We start from the raw sequence: 22,417 nt of genomic DNA, 5'->3' as shown, positions 1-22,417 counted from the left end.
CTTAACTCACCGTCGTCAACAAAGACAAAGCTACTTGTGATTTTAGAAACCCCTATTAAATCACCACTCCAATGCAAATAACCCTGGAATCTGAATACCTACACCAATCAGGCACAAACTGCTGGCTTGCTAGATCATCTCATGAGGCATTTATCAGGTTCTGGATTCACGTCTATGCCTGACAAAGTTAGGATGGCAGATTATTGGTTGATAGACCAGTTGTAGTAGCGCTTTTTTCCAGATTTAAGGTTGAATTTAAATACTGTCCTCCAGACCATTAATCCAGACCTCTAGACGAGTGCATCACTTGACTACTAGGCTGCCGTAGTCTGCTTTTCATCGTGGGGAATGGCTTGAATTGATAATTGTGCGTTTCACAAGATAAGTTATGAATCACAGTGACATGTATATATCTTCCATTATATCCACTTTGTTCCTTAATTGTTAAGAGACAATTGCAAAGTCAACCCAAAAACAAACCAAAATTCATGGAAACCACAGTTATTGTCATTTAACAAGTTTGTTAACTGATTAGTTCCGCATTTAGCTCACGAGTTAGGTGATAAGTAATGCCAAAAATGAAGCTTAGTAAACATCATCTTACACCATGAATGTACTTTTATGGTATTACTATGCAAGAGCTGAAGCATGAAAATGTAGGGTGTTACTTTGCAGCTGGTGGTCAGATAGTGTCAGATTTATTTCCAGGTATTGGAAAAAAAAACATCACAAGCCTTCCTTTAAAATAAAATAATTTTAACCATACATTTACATATGGTCTAGACTGTGGGTACTTCTCCAACAGGTTTACAGGATACATCTTAACTGAACATGAACAATGAAGCTTGGGAAATGAGGTGAGTTTTACAAAAAATATTCAAAGGGGGTGAGAGCGGAATTAGAACCGTTAACGATGCAGGAAGGAGGCTGTTTAGCTAATCATACACATTGGCTTTTTGTTTGAGCATTTCGGAAACAGTCCTGCTATTCCACAAAGCTCTGCATCATCCTTCACTTCCGATATCAATCCATTACTTCCTCAAAAGATGCAATAGCTTCTGCCAATTTTTTTTTACTAAACTAAGCTCTCTCTTCACTTTGTGGCTTCATTCTGGCTTGATACTGACTCCACATGCAGGAAAAATCTTAAACTTACTCACAAGAGCAAAGCTACTTGTAATTTTATCAACCATTGTTAAATCTCTGATCCCACACAGATCCTGGTGTACAGTTCTGCTGCTTCATTCACTGATATCATTCATGCATGAGAGGAAGAAGACCGTGGGTTTCAAGTCACTCCCCAGGGAACATAAAACCTAGGATACCATTTCAATGTCATTTGGGGTAATATTGAACTATTGTAATTGCCTTCTGTCAGATGAGACAAAGGTCTTTTCTTAAATGTTCAAAGACAGACATGCATCCCATTTTGAAGAGCAGGAGAGATGTTCTGGTTAACGTTAAACTCCCATTGCCAAGACCATTAACATACAACAATTTATCTGCTCCTCACTATCCACATATTGATTGGTAGCTTCCAGTAATAGCGCCTGGGTTTCATAAGCATTTTTACTGGTCATAGAACAGCTTGGGACACTCTGAAATTAGGAAAGGCAGATTCTCTGTTGTTCTTTTGCAACCATGACAAAGCAGCACTGAAAACATATCTCATACTTGTGGTGAAGTCCACATCTCCCAGGGTCTGTCGCAACTAGAATTGCACATGTCTGTGGACTGAAACCAAGGCCTAGAAGCATGGATTTTGCTTGTGGGCCAAGCCATGCAAATTGCATTGGCACTCTGCTCCCTCCTGTGTTTCTACAGAGCACGGCACTGCCATTTACCATCCCTGCCCTTCCTCCTGCCAAGTAAGTGCATGAACATGTGCTTAGAAATTGGACTTCAGGCAGTTATGGTACACTAGATAGCCACTGTGTGCTACTCTAAAGCGCTTAAGTCCTCCAAGCAAAAAAGAAAATCATGAAATTGGCTGGCAATGAGTTTAATAGAGCACCGAGTTGTTTTTCATCATCATTATGTGGCAAGATACAACCTGCAATATTTCACAACACACATAACACAATTTTGCGAACATCACTCACTTTGCTGTGTACCAATCCCACAAGGCATCATTAGTGAAAAGCATAATCCCCAACAAGCAGACTCTGCAACACACATAACATTGGAAAAGGGAGAGACTTCATGATTCATGAACTGACTAGCGTTTATTACAACTATAGATGTAAGGCGGAAGGACTTATGCTGCAGGAGGGCAATGAGACCAGGTAGGATTGCCATCAGGAAAGTTTGGGAGAGGTGGTTGAGGTGCTATCTCACCACAGCAACAAACCCCGTACCAAACAGCAATGGTGTAAAAAGTTTCATGATTTAAATCAGATCTGTCAAGGTGAGATAAGAACAGAAAATGCTGGAGAAACTCAGCAGGTCAGGCAGCATTTGTGGAAAGAGAGTCAACGTTTCAGGTCCTCAATCCTTCAGTGAGCCTTTCCCCAAAAAGGTGGAGAGAGAGGAGGGAGTCATCAGGTACTGGAGGGGGAGGGGAGGACACGGAGAGCAACAAGGAGGGGAGTAGACTGACATGACACTGCAGGGTAGAATGCAAGGGAACAGTGGTGAGAATAGGGAAGGTTTGCACACTGCATCATTTCACCTGACAGCCTGCAACATCTGCTCAGCAATGAGGTATCAGAATGCTAGCTTGGAGGGGCAGATGTCACTTTGTGATAGAACAGGTGTCAGCAGGCTGTAGACCAGCAGGAGGGATAGGATATCAGGTGCTGGGTGTGGGAGTGTCCGAGTATCTGTGCTGCCTTAGAGGAATCATGTGAATGCAACGACTGAGATGCCTTCTTCACATGGCATATGGAGATGATTAGTGATCTGTCAGGCTTCCCTGCAGAATGTAGGGGATAACAAGAATCGTGGCCAATCTGATTCCAACATTGCATCTGACTTCCAACACTACATTCCCATCTACCAGCAGTAATTTCCATCCTTTGTTTATCAAATACCTATCTCCCATCATCTTAAATATGTTCAAGGACTCTTCTTCCACCACCCTTTGAGGAAAACTTTCCAAAGTCTCACAAGCTTTAGAGAGAAAAGAAATTCACTTCATCACTGTCTTAAATGCGTAAACCTTTACATTTTAAACAGTGACTCCTGGTTCTAGATTCATTCACAAGAGGAAAGGTCCTCTCAACATCTACATTGTGAAGACCCTTAAGATCCAAGATATTTCAATTAAGTCATGTCTCTCTCTTCTAAACTTTAACAGATACAAGGCTAACCTATCCAATTTTTCCTCAAAAGGCCACTTGTCCATTCCATATTCTAGTGTTTTGTGAATTATGCATCTTGGACCATCTCATAATTCCGTGGTCTCTCTATTTCTCTTTTAAGTTTCCAACCAAAATGGACAATTTCACATTTTCCCTCATTATCGTTCATTTTCCAAATCTTTGCCACTCACTTAACCTATCTATATTCCTTTATGACCTCACAAGGTCCTTTGCACAACTCTCTTTCCTACTTGTCAGGGTCATCAGCACATAGAGCAACCAATTTGGTGCCTTCATCCAAGTCTCTAATATAAAATGTAAAAGTCTAGGTCCCAGTACCAATCCCTGTGGCACACCATTCATTACATCTCGCCAACCAGAAAAATACGAGATCTTCATTCCTATGCAGGAGCTGACACATGCAGTCTGCACTCACAAACCTCTTTACCATGAGCCAAGTCCTGCTATCACTTTGCAGAGACCCTTCTCCAAGAAGAGGTGTGAAGGCAACACAGACCAGCATGTTGGGGTCTGGATTCAGACTTAGCCACAGGTCTGGAGATTGATAGTGGTGGAGCGGTCTAATCAACCTACCATCCCTTGGTGCCCAGGCTCAGGATATTGATATCTCATATCAGCACACTCAACGTGCCCCACACTTAGCAACCGCAGAACACTCCCTCAGTCAGCTGTGGCCAGCAATCTGAAGGCAGCCTTCTGGAGGAAGGACTTCTTGTGGGTCTTCACAGCCACCTGCTCACAGTCCAACTGATGGACAGAGGCCTTCCAGAAAGCAGCACACAGGGACACTGACATAGTACAAGGAACTGTAAACTAAAAGGTTGTGAAACACAAGGCACACTTGGCTGATCATCTTAAAGATAGAGTCTTTATTTATATTCTTGTAAAAGCCTGTTGGTTAACCACTGTTAATACTCATCCATGTGCACCAAGTGACTTATTATTTTTTGTGACTGCATGTGCTGTCAGCGAGGTGTAAAAGGCTATGTTGCATGTTACGCTGGTGTAGCTGCATGGGCTGCTGTGCCTTATACAGGAAGTTTGTTAAATGGACACATGACAATGTAATGGTGGTCCAGGTTCATCCTCATCAGAATAATGCCCATCCACGGAGGGGGATAACTGAACAGCTGCTGTTGCTTTGTCTATACTCATGCCATGGGTTACATGCTGGTACATCAGTGATTGCATCCAAGCCCTGTTGCCAGGTTACTTTCCTGTTGCTGATATTTCATCCCTTCCTGTTCTACACCTGCCCTTGTTATCACAGCCTCTTCCTGAGGCAGGGACTCTTGGTTATCTGCAGTAAAATAGGAGGCAGGTTGCTTGGTGAGATGTTAAATCTTCTACAATGAGCCTCTTCTGTTGTGGGCTCCTTGTCTTGCAGGGGAATTAAGTGGAGGGGCTCATGTTTGAAAGAGCTGCAGTGGTAGGTGATGGATTGTTCAGGGAAGAGGCACAGCACATTGATCACATTATTTACAGAGAGCTGTATCACGCAAAAAGGTTTCCAACAACTGCAGTCAGCAATTGTTCACATTTACGTCCAACCTTTCTCCATTCCAAAGAAATAATTCATTTGTGCAATGGATTAGCTGTGCAAAGCCGATCAGAAATTGTTTTCTGCACATGGAATTGCTCAGGCCAATTTGGTGATGGAAACTACCTCTAAGGATTTTTGACACTATTCCTTGTTTTCGTGTGCTGAACATCTTTTAGGCACAAGTTTAATATGAAAAAACCAGCTCTAGTTTTTAGGCAGACACTGCTGCTTTCTGTACAAACAAGAATATTCAGCAATGAGTTAAAACTGTGTCACTTTAAAACGGACTCCAAAGGTTATATTCCTTTAAACCCTGTATAATTCATGAGAAGCCTTTCACATTAGAGAAGCACGTGAAGGAGAAGGAACAGAGTACAGGAGAGCAGTGATGTTGCTGAGGTTGGATGAAGAGCAGCTGGTTAGGCACGTGTGGACCACAGACAGCAGCATAACCCTATTGGGCTGAATGGCCTGCACCATGCATAATAAGGCTGGAATACTTTCTGGTTTAGGGAAGTGATGAGATTGTGGCTCTTCTCCGATGGCTATTTACTACTCATGAAGAAGCAGTGGCAGCAGCCCACTGATCCATTTGAAGTTTCACAGTCAAGCCAATTCTGTTCTCAGTCACAATAACACAAGCAGTTTCCAGCACCTTAACTGGATACAAGCAAGAGCAAGGATGCTGGCTTTATTTTCCATTTTACCAGCCAAGTAGCACAGTGATGAAATGTTACTATGCAGCTATCTCAGCTGACATTAGCTAATTGGACACAAACTGAGAATGAACTTGTTCAATACTACAGTGGTTAGTGAATTTAATGCATAAATCTGTGAGAAGGATCATTTCACAGATTCAAATATGACATTCCTCCAATTTTCCCCACAGGGAAACACTCTCGTGACAGAGAGACCGGGTACAATGCCGAATATTTACTCCCAGAGTCTTGTTCCAGGGGTCACAGGTCAGCCAAATTGCTCTACTCTGCATTGAGGCCCAACAAGCATCCAGTTCGCAAGAACCATGCAGCTCGTCCGACTTATCTTGTGTGAAACTGATCTGGGGTACAGTAGCAATGGTGAAATCTGCCTGCTGGAGGCCATGCCTCTCTTACTGGACAAAGTCACAGCTCCGCATGGTGCTCTATGAGGGGTATTCTGACTGCCCCTTAGTGGGTCAGCATCCACCTCCTCACATTTCTACAGTGGGTCTCATAAAAGAAAAACAAATTTATATTAATGTTGGGCCTTTCATGAACTCAGGACATTCAGGTTTTGAAGTGGTTATTGTTGAAACGTTAGAAAATTTAACAGTGTGCAATGTACAGATGGACCATCAAATAAACTGAGAGCTGATTAAAATGAAACATAATCTGAAAAGGTTCAAGAAAAAGTCCAGCATGAATACAAGTTTGTATTTCATGAGGCCCTCTGCAGAAAGCCAGGGAGATGGACACTGGCCATCAGAGGGGCAGTCAGAATGCATTCACAGAGCCCTCCACGAAGCTGTGACTGTTTCCCCCAAGAGCAATATGGCCTTCACCAGGCAGGTTTCATCACTGCTGGTGCGCTCTTTGAGGTATAATGTGTCTTTGCACTCTCACACAAGCTGCATGGCTGTTAGACGTCACAGTATACTAAGAAAGTTGGTTTACCTGTGGACACTAGAGCAACCGCAGAGTAAACATTCAGCTTTACGGTCACTCTGTCATGATCAGAGCTATCTATGGTATGAACCCCAGATGGTAACTGCAGCAATGCCGAGTGCACTGCTAAGGTCTCAGAACTTAAGGACCGCATTCTGAGGCTGAACTTCAGTCCTGCCCAATTTCCTGTCTCCACAAAGTTGCAGTTTGTGATGCACATACGTGATAACCCATGAACCTCGATGCTCAAGTTTAGTTGCAGAACCTGTGAGGGTTACACTTTATTCTCCACTTAGTTTGAATGTTCTTCTTGGCACCGAGTAAAGCAAGCACTTATCGACAAGTGGCTGGCAAGTGTGGCAACATTCATTAATCAGGCACCAGCCTTAGCAAAGCATGAACAATCACAGAACTTTATTTAGGAATGAAAAAAATCCAAAACCTTGGCACTGATGGCTCTTATTAGACACTCCTCAGCTGTTTATTAACTCTTGGCAACATTAGCTGATCAAGTATACGAAACTTGTATACACCTTGTATATCTTGCTTTGACAACTGCTCTGCCCGAGGCCGCAAAAAACCACAGAGTTGTGGACACAGCCCAGCACATCACAGAAACCAGCTTCCCCTCCATAGACTCTATTTTACACTTCCCACTGCCTCAGTAAAGCAGCCAACATAATTAAAGATCTCACCCACCCCAGACATTCTCTCTTCTCCCTGTTCCATCGGGCAGAAGATACAAAACTCTGAAAGCACATACTGTCAGGCTTAAGGATGGCTTTTATCCCACTGTTATAAGACTATTGAACGGTTCCCTAGGATGATAGAATGGACCCTTGACCTCACAAACCTCATTATGACCTTGCACCTTAGAACCATACAGCACAAAACAGGCCCTTCGGCCCACCGTGTCGTGCCATCCATCAGACCACCCTCACACTACCTAACCCCTTCCTCCGCACATCCCTCTATCTCACATTCCTCCATATGCCTATCCAACAAGCTCTTGAACCTGTTCAATGTATCTGCCTCCACCACCACCCCAGGCAGTGCATTCCATGCACCAACCACTCTTTGGGTGAAAAACCTCCCTCTGACATCTCCCCTGAACCTCCCACCCATAACCTTAAAGCCATGACCTCTCATCTTGAGCATTGGTGCCCTGGGAAGGAGGCGCTGACTGTCTACTCTATCTATTCCTCTCAATATTTTATATACCTCTATCATGTCTCCTCTCATCCTCCTCCTTTCCAGTGAATAAAGCCCTAGCACCTTAAGCCTCTCCTCATATTCAATACTCTCCAATCCAGGCAGCATCCTGGTAAATTATTGTCCGCTTGCACTTCCTCTGTAACTGTAACACTTTATTCTGCATTCTGTTATTGTTTTCCCTTGTATTACCTCATGCACTGTTGTAATGAAGTAATCTGCATGGATGGCATGCAAAACAAAAGTTTTTCACTGTACCTCGGTACATGTGAAAATAAACCAATTTACCAATTTAAATGGAGAGACTGATTGCTCAAAGAATATTTCTCTCATATTGCAGATCTTATTGCATTTTGTAAGTGTAAAGGACAAAGAAAAATGAGAAAAAAAAAGTAATACACAAACACAGGATAGTTTCATCTAACCTGTGCATTTGATTGCATCTCTGAATGCAACAGGACCTCGGGATGATATTCCTATTTATTATTTGGAGGAAGTGCAGAGAGGAAAATCAGATGAGTGGATTCCATGTCTGTAACAGAGGTGTGTCCAACTTTCTCTCCACTTTTCCCCTTTAAGTATGTTCATTGCATTGGGTGGGGGGAGGAAATAAACAATTGGTTCCTTACATTTTATTAACCAGCACTGTGTAAAATGCTGTACTGATGCGTTAGTACTCACTGCTGAGTTCAGTGTAGGTAACAGCCATGAGCCTAGAACCTAGCCTAACACCTAGGTGCAGCAAAGAGGAGGTTAACTGCCAGGAGCAAACTGCTTTGAGACAAAAATCAAACTTATAAGGGGGTGTAGAAATGAAAACTGACAGAAGTCAAAAATAGCACGAAAGCAAAGAGCTCTGAACAGAAACCTTTCTGTGCAAAAAATTTGCTGCAGCATTTATCCTATACAAAACAATACTTCAAAAAGATTAAAATGACATTGGGAGAATCTGAGCACATGAATGACAATACACAAGTAGGTGAACATAAGATCTCTTTGTTGAAATGAAGTTTACAAAGAATATAAAGTACATTATATTAAAAGAAATAAACACCTGAAAGGTTTGTGGATTCCTGTAAAACTGAAAATGAGTCATGGATTTAAAAGGCTCTGTCTGCAGGGACACATCTGGCAATTCAAAGAAAAAGATGTCTACTTAAGGGATTGCAATGATAAAAACTTGAAAATTATATAGAACGCTAAATCAATTTTCTCCAAATGCTGCAGAACTAAAAACATGCTTTATCAACTAAATCTGTCTCAACATTTGACAGCAAAACACTGATAACATCTGTTGGTTTACAGGCCTACTGTAAAAGGTGTCAGAAATTATTCCATTTTACATTCAGTTCTATCTGGCATTAAATTGTCACTTTTAGTCAAAGCTTTCTGCTCTTTGCACTTAGTTAATAGGACACCCAGCCAACAAAAAAAAATTCCATCCAATTTTAAAAAAGATAAGTTTTACAAATTTTAACAAGAATAGTTATATTGCATTCCAGAAGCTATAAAGGATGAAATATAGGTCACTTAACAATATCAAAAGGATTAGACGAAGTCAACATAGATTTCTGAAATGGTGTTGAACAAACCTACCCGAATCTGTTGAGGATATATATAACTGGTAGAATAGATAGGGAAAACCAGTTTACATAGTATACTTGGACTTTCACAAAACTTTCCATGAAGTCCCACAAAAGAAGTCAATGTACAAAATTAAAGCACGTGGTCTTGGAAGTAATGCACTGGCTTGGAATGAAAACTTTTTGACCGACAGGACACAGAGTTGGAATAAATGGGTTTGTTTCGGGATAGTAGGCAGTGACCAGTGAAGTACAGCAGGGGTTGGTGCTTTGCCCTCTGCTGTTCTTATTATGTCAATGATTTGGATGAGGAGACCATATTTTGAAGTTTGCCAATGACGTTAACCTGTGTGGGATTATGAACTATGAGAAGGGCACAGAGGTCTCAAGGCAATTTACACATATTGAGCAAGTGAGCAAAAACATGGCACAATAAATGTGATGTTATCCTTTTCAATAAGAAAAATATGAAAGCAGTATAGTATTTACTGTTAGATTGGGAAGAGTTCATGCACACCAGTTGCTGAAAGCAAGCATTCAGATGTGCAGCTGGTGTCAGGGACTGGTGTGGTTAGGGGTGTGGCCAGATTCGGGTGCTGGTGTGATTAGGTTACAATTATTCAGTGCCTTGGTGAGACCAAACCCAGCATATTACTTGCTGATTTGATTCCCTTACCTGGAAAAGGATATACTTGCTATAAGGTTCACCAGACTGATATCTGGGATGGAGGGAACAGCCCAATGAGGAGAGATTAAGTTGACTAGTTTTGCATTCACCCACAGCTTAGAAGAATGAGAGGGGATCAAACGGAAGTTAACAAAATTCTGACACAGCTAAACAGACTGGACGCAGGGCGTACATTTCCTCTGGCTCGGCTGGTCTAGAACTAGGGTCACAGTCTCAGTTATAGAAGTACAGGTTCAGGAGAGAGATAAGATTTTTCTTCACAAAGCAGGTGTAAGTATATGGAATTCACTACCAATGAGGGCTGTAGATGCCATGTCACTGAATGTTTTGTCAAGAAGGAGGTAATTCCTATATACAACAGGCATCAAGCAGTATAGGAAGAGAATGGGAATATGATATTCAGATAGGTGAACAGCCATGATATAATATGCCTCCTCCTGTTTTCTATGTTTCTAAGTTATAATTGATTAATTATAGAAAACAGAACAGGCACACACCATTAATAGATATCGGCATTTGTCTTATTATTATTAGAATACAAGAAATAAGGAAAAACCCATAGACCATTTGGCTCAAGTTTGCTCCTAAACTCATAACTAATCCCGTGCAGCACAGATTCACTAAATTTATTCCTGGTATGAAGGGAATGGCCTTTTGGGGAGAGGCTGATTAAAAGCGGCTTACTTTTCTGTGGAATTAAGAATGAAATGTGATTGCTTTGGGACAATAGATTCTTAGAGGGATTGATATGGATTGAACAATCCTGGTTCCCATCTGATTCCCAGAAATCATTAAAGGAGGCTGATTTTACTCAGCCTCTCCTCAAAGGACAGACCCTTCATAACACCATCAATTTTGAAAATATGTACTGCTCTGATTCTAAGTATGTACTTCCTTAGGAGTGGAGACTAAAGTGCACAAAGCACTCCAAATGATAACTCATTAAAGTCTTCACAATCTTAGCAAGACTTCCTTACTTTTGGTTTCCAAAACCTCTTCACAATAAAATTCAATATACCCTGTCCCTGCAAGCTTACTTACTGTGTCTCACAAATACATAACAAGGCATAATCCACACCAAGGTTTACTAGTTTCCCACCATTGTAAAATGATTATGTTTTCCTAATTTTAATACTAATTACATAACCATCATTCTCCCACATTACACTCCATCTGCAACCTCTAACTTGTCTTTCTACTTTTGTATACTTCATGTACTCTCCTCACTTATCTCTTCCTCTTTGAGCTACCATTCAGCAACAAACCTGGACAACATTACACCCTCTAATTTCAGCTGAATCATAATGTAAATCATGGGTAGCTAACTGGATGGATTAACGGATGGGACAAATATTGCAATGCATGAAATTACATATTCTACCCATTTTCATTCATTACTTATTAAAGCTTATTCCATGCTCAATTATTTTGCTGAGATTTAATTCAAATCTCATACCCACCTTAGTCCATCCTGGAAATTTAAGGAACGTATCTCGAGGCAGGTCAGGAATCCCACTTGGAATCACAAAGGAACCCAAGTAAAAGGATGGCACATTCACATCAGTTTGTAGAATTGAGCCCTGGAAGTTTCTGGAGCTTATTTAAGAGGCCATTTGATACAGCTTCATCAATATTTAATGAGTAGAACAGTCCAGTTAGTCAGGATTTTTGAAGCCAAGTAAGATTTGTTACCAGAACCCTGTGGAGAGGAAAGAAAATGCAACAGCAGGTAATCTGGCAACATGACTAACGTCTCTTTGGCAATGCCACCTAAAGTAGCAGACAAGCAAAGACAAAATATATCAAAAGGAAAGACTATATTAGAATCAATACACTTAAAAATAATAAGAGAAAATAACAACGATCGGCACATCTCCAGGACCTAATTATTACCATCCCAACCCACAAAGTGAATCAAGAAATTGCAGAAGCTTTGGTCACAATCTTCCAAATTCAGGGAGATTATCAATCCAGGAGCTGTCCCCCAGAACTGAAAATTGTATCACAACATTATTTAAGAAAGTTGGAAAGACACACTGGGAAATGAGACCAAATTTTGTCATTAAGTTAGTAGAATCCTCATTCAGGAATGATGAGTGAGGACTTGGAAAATAATGAACTGTGGGGAAAAAAATGGACTGATCAGGAACAGTCAGATTAGATTCTGAAGAGCAAATCAAGGGCAAGACTTGTTGAAATTTTTTTCAGGTCACTAACATAAATGAATGCTACTGATACTGAATTCCAGAAGTCATTCAATATGATTTTCACACAAGATAGTTAGCATAAAGGAACAACTTACTGAGATGCACATGAAAATCACTCAGAGACTGGAGTCAAATAGGGATGAAATATACATACTTCAATTGCCAGGAATTGGTACTGGGGCAGCAGCTTTTCAAGTTACTCATCAATAGCTTAGACAATGAATAAGAGAGGCATAGATACATGCTGTTATTTACTCTTCAGTTGGGTGATGCAAGAACTTAGGTAGATGAGAGCAGAAGGTTGCAATGTGATATTAGCTGGCAAATGAGTAAGCAAAGCTGTAGCAGAAGGAATTCAGTGTGGTGAAAGCACAAGGTTATCTTTGAATCTTAAATATATATTTTCTAAGTGGTGAGTAGTTCATAATTGTGGAGGATTACATTGGACCCAATGCAGGGTCTTGACCTGAATTCCATCCCCCCTCCCCACAGATGCTGCTCGACCTGCTGAGTTCCACCAGCAAAATTTTTGATCTATCTAATCCCAAAGCCCTTACAGTTACACACTGACTGTAATGTAAAATATTCCAAAGAAAATGACTTTGCTGGCTGTGTTTAACCAAAAGGAAAAAAATGGTTACATTAAAACTCCAGACTAGGTACTTTATAGCTGGAATAGCAAAGCTCTCATGAAAACCGGCCCACTTGCTTGACCTCGACGTGATAAGGGAGTTTCAATTGCTTAATGTGGCTTCCCTTCGGCTAGATATTGCTTAACCAGTGGAGATTAACAGTTTTATTCTTTTCGAATTAATCCAATCAACTGATGTCTTGAGTGGCCTTATCAACTGGATGTTACTTTCTTGCACACAGATTTCAGAGTAAAGAGTTCAGAAATGGGGTCACAAGAGACTGTAGATGCTGGAATCTGGAGCAACCAACAATCTGCTGGAGAAACTCAGCAGTCGAGCAGCATCTCTGGGAGAAATGGAGGGGCGCTGGCTTTGGGGCATCAGAGTTGCAGAGAAACCTTTAATTTCTATATTTTTGCCTGATTCTCTACCAGAGTTCTAGCAAGGTGTGCAAATTTGCCAAATTTACATACCTAAAAAAGTGATTATAGTTTGACACCATAATTGTTTCTTATTTTGAATTAACTGACTGAATTTATTGAGCAATATTTTCACACCATGTTCAGAATTTTCAGGTTTTAGTGAAAAAATGGAACTGAGATGTAAACAGGGGTTAGTTTGACTTAATTTAGACAAATTACACTAAATTTCTCATGTTTAAGACATTTAAAATACTAGACCATATTTTTCAAATAAAAAACAAAGCGACGGAAAAAGTTAACATGCCAGGCACCTTCTGTGGAGAGAAAAAGGGTTAACATTTCAGATCAATGGCTTTCCATCAAAACTAAGAAGTTGGAGATAAAGCATTGATGAAACAGTTGAGGACGGTTGGTCCTTTGGCACTCCCCTGAAGAACTTCTGCAGTGACGTCCTGGGACTCTGCTCATTCACCGCCAACTGCTCATTCATCTTCCTTTGTGAAAGGTACGATTCCAGCTATTGGAAATGTTAATTCTGTTCCTCTTTTCACAGTTGCTGTCTGACCTAATGAATATATCCAACATTATCTGTTTTCATTTCAAATTTCCAGTGTCTGCAGTTTTTACTTTTCCATTTGGTGGGACATGAACTTGTGCCTGTTTTTTTGTACACTGAGTTCAAGACAGCATAGAGCAGAGGTAACTTGCTTCTCACAAGTGACTACTCTGTAATTAGCAATAATGTGTTTTGGGATAATCTGAGATTATAAATGCAAGCCTTTTTTTTTAAACATAATATTGGCTTTCAACATATTAGCTGACCTCTCATGAATTCTTGGTCTCCCCATCTACCTCAACATGGCCCTTGCACTTAATCTGTTTATCAGCACTGCATTTTCTCTGTAGCTGCTACACTATATTCTGTATTCTTTTTACTACCTCAATGTACTTCTGTATGGCATGATCTGCCCGAAAGGCATGTAAACAAAAGTTCTTCACTGTATCACATGACAATAATGAACTAATGTTAACGTTAAGCACTGTTAACCAATGCTATCTTAGTGCACGTCCTGGGGGGTAAATAGCCCCGAGATGCAAACAAAGGGATCACGATGCACCTTTTGATTGCAAATCAGGCAGTACATAAACTTCATGTTGCCTGGACTTCATAATAATACTCTGTACAAACAGAAAAAAAAGTCAGCCTTTGTTTTATTAATCACTCCCCATTTTCCCTGTTTAAAACTGACTTGTTTTTAAACATTTCTAACGCTGATGAAAGATTTTCAACCTGAAAATGCTAACTCTTATGACTCTCTCCACAGACATTGCTTGATCTGCTGAGTATATTCAGCACTTTCTGTTTTCACTTCAAATTTACACCATTAGCATTTTTTGTTTGGCTTTTCATACCACTTTTTTTTCCTTCTAGTCTCCTTATCCAGGTCAATGAGAATGTTCTGGGTAAGATGTAACTTTGCAAGATGTTTTCAACTTTTGCTTGCAGTGAAAAGAAAGTCCACACTGTGTACAAGTGAATATGGGGAGTATCGATAATCAAAGCCCAGTCTAAAACAATTCCCTCATGTTCAGTGCACAGCACATGATTTTTGATGCAATTCAGTTTTCATGTTTTCTTCTCCCCACAGTTATTGCAAGATGCAAAAAATTGTGTTTCGATTACCAAAATGCTTGCTTAAATCTTCACGTGAAGAGCAATAAAGGTTGGAAATGATGTATCATGATACCAACAGGCAAATATTTAACACGTTCACAAGGCACTCCTTTGTTAGCTGCTTTGACATTTTTATCTAACAGAGTGGGACTGAAGTCCTCTTACTACTTTTATATTCACTTTAAGGAATCCAGAACCATACTGATTTTGACATGAATGGAGCATTACAATCAGCTCAAGAAAACCCAAATTCTCCAAGTGCCAGACATCAAAACTTTCTGGAAAGAGATGCCCCTAAAAAATAAACCAGCTTCCACATCCAAAGTTGTGTTAAACTGAGTTTACTTCATTCCTGGTTTCTTCTGTTGATTGAATACAAGCTTAGCATCTCACTTGATGCCAGGCTGAATTTTCAACTATACATTCTTCCCATCACAAAGATAACCCCCTTTGACCCAACTTTCACTGAAACCCTGACTACAAATTAACTAGAGAAATCTGTGTTCCTCTCCTGCTATCTGTGGGGACTAAGGGTCCAGCAAAATAAACTGTCATGTTCATGGTCTCAAGCAGAGCTGTAACAATAAGCATCATTTTAAATGAAATGTCAGCATCTCTAATATATCCCCAGAGACCATGTGCAGATCTCTTCTGTCAGTTCTGCTTTAAAAAAAAACCACTAGCACAAACCATGGATGAATAGGTGATCATGTCATTCTATCTCAAGACTGTGTCATTAAAAAGTGCAAGCTTCGCAGGACTTCTGAACTCAATGGAATACACTCTGGAATTTTAAAGGAAATAGACAAGACTATTTTTGAAAGGGGTCCAAAAATAATACATCCCAAGAAGAGAAGAATAATATGTTTCTTGATCTGCAGAACAGAAGGAAGACTTGAATAAAATCAAAACTGCAAATCTCTTCCTAAAGTCATTAAACTCCTGTGTGGTTTGTCTAAGTATACCTCCACACATTGCTGGAGGATTATCAATATATTAAGTTAACTAAACTTGTCCTTCCATTTGATGCATACCACAGGTACATTACAGAAAAAAAATACATTGCATATACCTTACAGTCATTGATGTATCTGCCGAAATTTATTCTGCCCATGTTTTCAACTAATATATCAAGTTGTGATCCAGCTTGACCAGTGATGTTTATCGAAGTGACTTTATTTCTTTCTAGAATACCTTGAAATACCTAATGAACAAACAAACATGGGATAAAACAAAGACATTATTACAACGTAAAAAAACTCAGATGGCAAAATGATTAGAATGATGACATGAAAAAGTTGTGACATATGGAGCAGCAAATATACCATACTTGCAAGAATCCAGAATCAAGTTTAGTTTTCAAATTGCATGTTTCATTAAAGTATTTTAGATTTCAAAATCTGTACTGTAATACACTGATAATGTCTTGAATGACTACTTTAGAAACTCTAGAAAGTAACATTTCTGTTATGGTAGCAACTTACTCTAAAATATCCCAATCTTCATTGCTGCTTGTATTGAAGTAATTGCCAACATCAACTATCCACAGTAAATTTCCATGCAAAAGTTAATGTGAGATTTCTGTAGCCACCTTAATTCTATCAAACTGAAATCTTTGTGATCTTTGAAGAATGATACAGAAGTTAGACTGCACTCCGCAGAAGCTCAAAGTAAGATTTTCATAATTATTAGAGCTATCCATGTTTGAATCACTCTATTCATGTTTCAGCTTCCCCCACAGCATTAGAAACATTTCTAATGATAGGAATTAATAGTCCTAAACAAAAAGTCTGATTTTTATTCTGATCAGTGCTCAGTCAAATTACCCACCATCTCCAAATCACATCTACCCAAGTCACTCTGACATCTGTATAGATTAGTTATCAGTGAAAGTCATTAGTTCAAAGCCAAGGAGAGTCAATTGGAATAGCTGTATATTGCTTTGTACATATTTTGCTGCGATTTTTACATGCCTTTTTTTTAAAATACGTGTTACTTGAGTGAGTTTAAAAATATGTTTGTGTTTATATTCCATTAGGTCTCATTCCCTCTTAGAATTCTGCAGTCTTCAAACACTTGGCTCTTGCACATTTTCTTTGTCCATTCCAGCAGCCAGTCATTTAGCCATGTTGTCCCCATACCCTGGAATTCCCTCCTTAATCATGTCCACCTCTCTTGCTTCTTTTCATTTCTCTCTTCTACTGAATCTTCAAATACCTCTCCCAATATCTGTCATTGGCTCAGGGTGTCAATATTTTCCCAAGATATGTTTCATGAAGCAGTTTTTTCCCCCTATCTAAATATACAGTTGCTGTTCAACCTGTTTACTGTTTCAAGAAATCAAGGTTAATTTTAGCACTTTTTTATTGACCTCTCCTATTTTGAGAGTAGCACGTTAATTAAAGTAAGAGACAAACATAGCTTAATTTGATTTATACAGAGGAAGTGGTCAGTCAATTTTCGAGAAGCCGCCCAAACGTTAAATAAACATTCGAATCAAAATATGTGAATGTAGAAAAGGTAACTTCTTATGTTCATTATGTTTTAAAAATATATTGGCATAAGAAAAAGTGTTTCAGATATTAAGTTCATAGATATACCAATTGAATTTGTGCTTTTGAAACAATGAATTGTACTGATATTTATGTATTTACATATTTTTGATTGGCACACATTTTTTAGTTATTATCATTGAATGAACTTGGCCAAAACTATTTTGATGATTACTTTTAATCAAAATGTAAAAGGTACACAAAAATCCCTAATGTACCAAACACTAAATCAGGATGTGACATTTCTACAATTTTCTTTATCTGAAGACTCCCCAACCCTAACTATATTCAATGTATCATTTTTGGAGTTTGCTTTGGAAATGCATCCAAAAATGCATTTGGATAAAGCTTTTAACCACCATTAAAATTAATCTTTTTTTTAAAATGAACTAAGGTTATGAATTAGGGAAACCTGACGTAAAGGATAGAGGCGAGTGAGTGAAGTCACTTTTAGAAAGGCAAGTGGAGATTTCAAGGCAAATAGGAAAGGGTGGGCAAGAGAACAGGGCAATTAGTAGTAAGTGGGTTACTGCTTAGTTTAAGTAGAGGGTGCATGGTAAGAGTCCATAAATCAGGAGAAATGACTGTATTCAGAGGAGTGAATGAGATTTGAAAGGTGCTCAAATAGCAAATGAACAAGGATTCAGGGTAGGAAGATAGGAATCATTGATCGCTTTGGATACGTAAGCAATAGACAAGAATTTAAGATAGATGTGGCCAGAATTCAGAGCAGACCATAAATAATTGTTGGCCATGAAGGAATTAAAAACTTGCAAAACAGCTAACTGGAATGAATCAAGGGCAGTGGAAGGAGACAAAATAAATGTCTTAGTTGTTGCTGTGTGGTGGAAGAAATGGGAGCCACTATTTTGTGAGACTGTACTTGTGACCATCATTTTATGAACTATTTTCTAGCTGGATTAAAGCAATTGAAAGTGGACATAACAAAGCCCCTGCCGATAACCTGCTGCAAACTTATGGGAGAGCAGTCTGTGTCTGTGAACTGAAGTAACCCAAGCCCAGTATCTGACTTAAGTTGGCTGTAACTGGGTTAAAAAGGCCCAACTCAGGGCAAAGCAAGGGAATAACATCAGAGGTAAGTCCTTATTTGGGAGAAGAGCAATGAGGTAACGCTACCTGTAGCCTTGGGCCAGAGCCAATGAGAAGTGGACACAGGTTAGCCAGATAAGCTAAAGCCAACAATCAAAGTACAACAGTGCAGAACAGATAAGAGAATAATAATGAAGGATTTCATATGCAGAGCAGTGAGAACTCCAGAGACTAACTATTGCAAGTAAGACCCCCCACGATCAATTGTTTGGCCAACAAGAGATCCCCTATTTTGCTGTTTGGATCGAGGGTCTGGGCAAGTACTGGGACAGAAGGAACAGTAGCATTCAGGAACTGATGTTGTTGGCCTGAGGCCAACATAACATCCTTGTGTTGATGTAATAAAGTGTGAATTTTGAATTAAGATTCACTTAGTCATCAACCGAGATAAGGGTCAACGTCATGACTATAGATAATGATCAATTGTCTGTTTTCTTTATCTTATACATTTGTAATCTCCATTGGGCAAAGAAAAATCATTATCCAAATTAATTTAACCTGAATTAATGGCAACTCGAACAAACTTGTCTCTCCAATTTTATGAAATGATTTTGAAATGTCTTTTGAACAAAGACAAGTATTTATTTTCTACTTAACTAACTGAAGAGCAGGTAATGTGTTGGACAAGGGTGATACAAAAGCAAGATACTAATGATGAAAGAAATCTTAAATAAGAACTGAAAATGCTGGAATGCTCAGCAGGTCCAGTAACAGCTGTGGAGAAAGAATTCATATCAGCAGTCCTTCATTAGCTGGAGGGAATATAGCCTTACAAGTTTCACAAAGTCCACTGTAAATATGGGATGAGAAATTCATTAGGAGAAAAAGTGACAGGAATAATGTGTTGAGGTGTGATTTCTAATACATCACAAAACATTCTTCCATTATGGTGTATACAATATGTCAAAGAATATTATCACTCTACTGCCTCTTGTTCTGATGTTCTTATCCTTCCTAATTTCCTTTTGAATAGGATGGGATGGAGATGGTGGGTTGCTACAGCATAGCTCAAGAATGAAAGAGGTGGTAAAGGGGTGGAATTCAGAGTGAGTGATTGTGTCTCTTGCTGTTCCCTTTATTCACCTAGTCCCATATCACTCTTTTGCCCCAGTTTCTCTGTTAGCAGTATCTCAAACTGTGCTCCTTCTCTCAACCTCTCTTCTAATTTTTCAACTTCTCTTTTCTTTACATCATCTTTTCATATTAACTTCCTTCCAAGAGATCTACAAAGCTCAATAAAAAAATAAATCTTTCCAATGTAAAGAAACAGTCTGCCTTTCCCCATCTTGCACTGGAATTCAGAATTTCTAAAGCAAAAGGTCCAAACGCATAACCTTTCTAATCATCATAACAATGAATGCAGGTATGATAATCAGCTGACTTTAAGAACTCCTGCATGTATCATAAGGGCCTACATGCACGTCAAACCAGACATCTCCATCCACTGACGGCTGACAGAATGTTCAAGCTCAACTGCAGCAGGGGAGAACACCTAGGATTTTATTACAAACTGCACCAATCAAGCAAAAGCTTTAATGCAGGCAGTAAGGACATTTCCATAAGTACATTCATCCTGAAATAGGAATTATTCTTTTAAATTTTCAGTTTTGCTTTAATCTTTACTTTGGAGAAAAGAAATTTGTTATTTAAGCAGGCTGAAAAAAGAGTGAATTAAATTGCACACAGTGATTTCTGGGAACCTAGAGATTATATCAAGAGGAGAGACATGTTTACACAAGAATAGGAATTGGTAATGGTGAAAAAAAAGTGCTAAAACCACGATGAGTAGAAGAACTATGAAGAGGAAGCAAGAGTTAGTTGCATGGTAGCAATAAAATCCAACATACTTACAATTGAAAGTCTATGATCCACATCTCCAAAAGGAAGACAGACCAATTAATCTGTGCACTATCCTGTTTCATTAACAGCTTATATAGAAGCTTTTTAGTAGATAGGTATTTTTAAAGATTCAGGGCTGTTTTACCAGTGACAAAAGTTTTTCTTCTTTTGTCTAAGTCCTTGATCTGTGCATCTTTTTCATCAAACCAGCCCTGACAATGTTTGGTAATGAAGTCTAAGGATTTGGTGTATGCCTTGTGGATGGCAGTTTTCAGGACCTTCCAATCATCCTCAATGTTGGAGTCTTCATTACCAATCCAGAGATGGAGAGCTTTTTGTCCATGCTTTGCTCCTATTCCTTCTGTAGCCTGGGATCTTTCTTTGGAGTCTTTTGACTTTTGTGCAGAAATCCTGCTAGAGTCACAGTGTGGCTTTAGACCAGAAAAAGGAAATACCAGCATGATCAAATTAGTCCAAATTAGAGGTTCAAAGGAATTGTTGTGGCTTTCACTGCTAACTCTAAGCCTCTGACTTCACTAAGTGACACATTTTGTGCCGATATCCGTTTAGGTTTGACTACCCAGAGATGTTTGTCAGTATCATCAGACTCCTGCATAATCAAATGATCATGAGTCTACGCAGTAGTTCAGATACAAATCTCTTTTATGCCTCTAGTACTGGAATGAAGCAAGGTTATATTACCAACCCAACTCATTGTTCCATTTTTCTTGCAGGTATCTTTTTCCTTACTGATGACTATCTTCCATTAAAGATTACCAGTCAATGCAGAATGGAAAGGAAATTTGTCAATCTTGCAAGTCTGTGCATCAAGTCCAAAAGATAGAAAACTTTGCATACCTAGTTCTCTTTTCCATGAAGCAAATATTGACAAAGATATCCATCACTGGATCAGTTAAGCAAGTTCGACCTACTGGAAGAACTTTCAACAATCATGACTTCCAGATCCCAACCAAGTTCTGTATCTACAATGTAATGATCATACTAACCCTCCTTTTCAGTTAGGTATCTGGGTTTCGCAGCAAAAATATCAAGAGAACTTGGAACAACACCTTCACATCAATCTGCAATGAATCCTCAGAATCAAATGGGAGGACTACCACATAAATGCCAGGGTCTTATATGAAGTCACTGCCAGTATTATGAGTGTTTATTAAGCACCAGTTACGCTGGGTGATTGACTGTGTGCTATAATTTTAAAAGCCTTAGATTTGGAAATACTGATGTACAAAAGGAGGCCTGGATTGCCTTATACACCAGTCACTGAAAGCAAACATGCAGCTTCGGGGAGCAGTTAAGGTGGCAAATGGTATATTGGCCTTAATTACAAGAGGCTTTGAATACAGGAGAAAGTTCACCTTGCTACAAATTAAAGGGCCTTGGCGAGACTACATCTGGGGTAGTGTGTTCAATTCTGGTTTCTTTATACAAGAAAAAATATACTTACCATAGAGGGAGTACAACAAAGGTTCACCAGATTGATTCATGCAATGTCAGGACTGTTGCATGAGGAGAGATTGGGTCAACTAGACCTACAGTTACTAGAGTTTAGAAGAATGAGAGGATCTCATTGAAATGTACAAAATTGTTTGACAGATTGAGGGTGGGGAGGATATTTTCTCTGACTGGGGTGGGGGGGGGGGAGAAGGAGTCTAGAACAGGGGTCACAATCTGGGGATATTGGGTAAAACATTTAGGATTGAGATGAGGAGAAAGTTCTTCACTCATTTGGTGATGAACCTGTGAAATTCCCTATCAAAAAAGAAGGTAGATGTGAAGTCACTGAATATATTTGAGTAGGATGCAGATACATTTCTAAACACAAAGGCCAACAGGGGGTATGAAGAGAGAGGGGGGAATATTGCATTGAGATAGCTGGTTAACCATGATCATATTGAAAGGTGGAGCAAGGCTGCTTGCAAATCACTTACTCCTGATCTTATTTTTTTGTTTATATTCTGCAGGTA

General features: G+C 39.3%; 1 protein-coding gene across 1 annotated transcript in view; it reads right to left on the bottom strand.

Moving 5' to 3' along the window:
* The window catches only part of LOC127570313 (beta-galactosidase-like), a 66,838-nt gene that overhangs the window by 7,987 nt on the left and 36,434 nt on the right, over positions 1-22,417 (bottom strand). The window contains 4 exon segments of the mRNA XM_052015742.1: positions 11,456-11,594; positions 11,596-11,639; positions 11,641-11,694; positions 16,004-16,135. Of these exon segments, the coding sequence (XP_051871702.1) occupies positions 11,456-11,594; positions 11,596-11,639; positions 11,641-11,694; positions 16,004-16,135 (369 nt within the window).

This window comes from Pristis pectinata, chromosome 5 (assembly GCF_009764475.1).
Source record: "Pristis pectinata isolate sPriPec2 chromosome 5, sPriPec2.1.pri, whole genome shotgun sequence".
NCBI classification, from domain to species: domain Eukaryota; kingdom Metazoa; phylum Chordata; class Chondrichthyes; order Rhinopristiformes; family Pristidae; genus Pristis; species Pristis pectinata.
The sequence above is the reverse complement of the archived record's forward strand: the minus strand, read 5'-3'. Positions and strand labels throughout refer to the sequence as shown.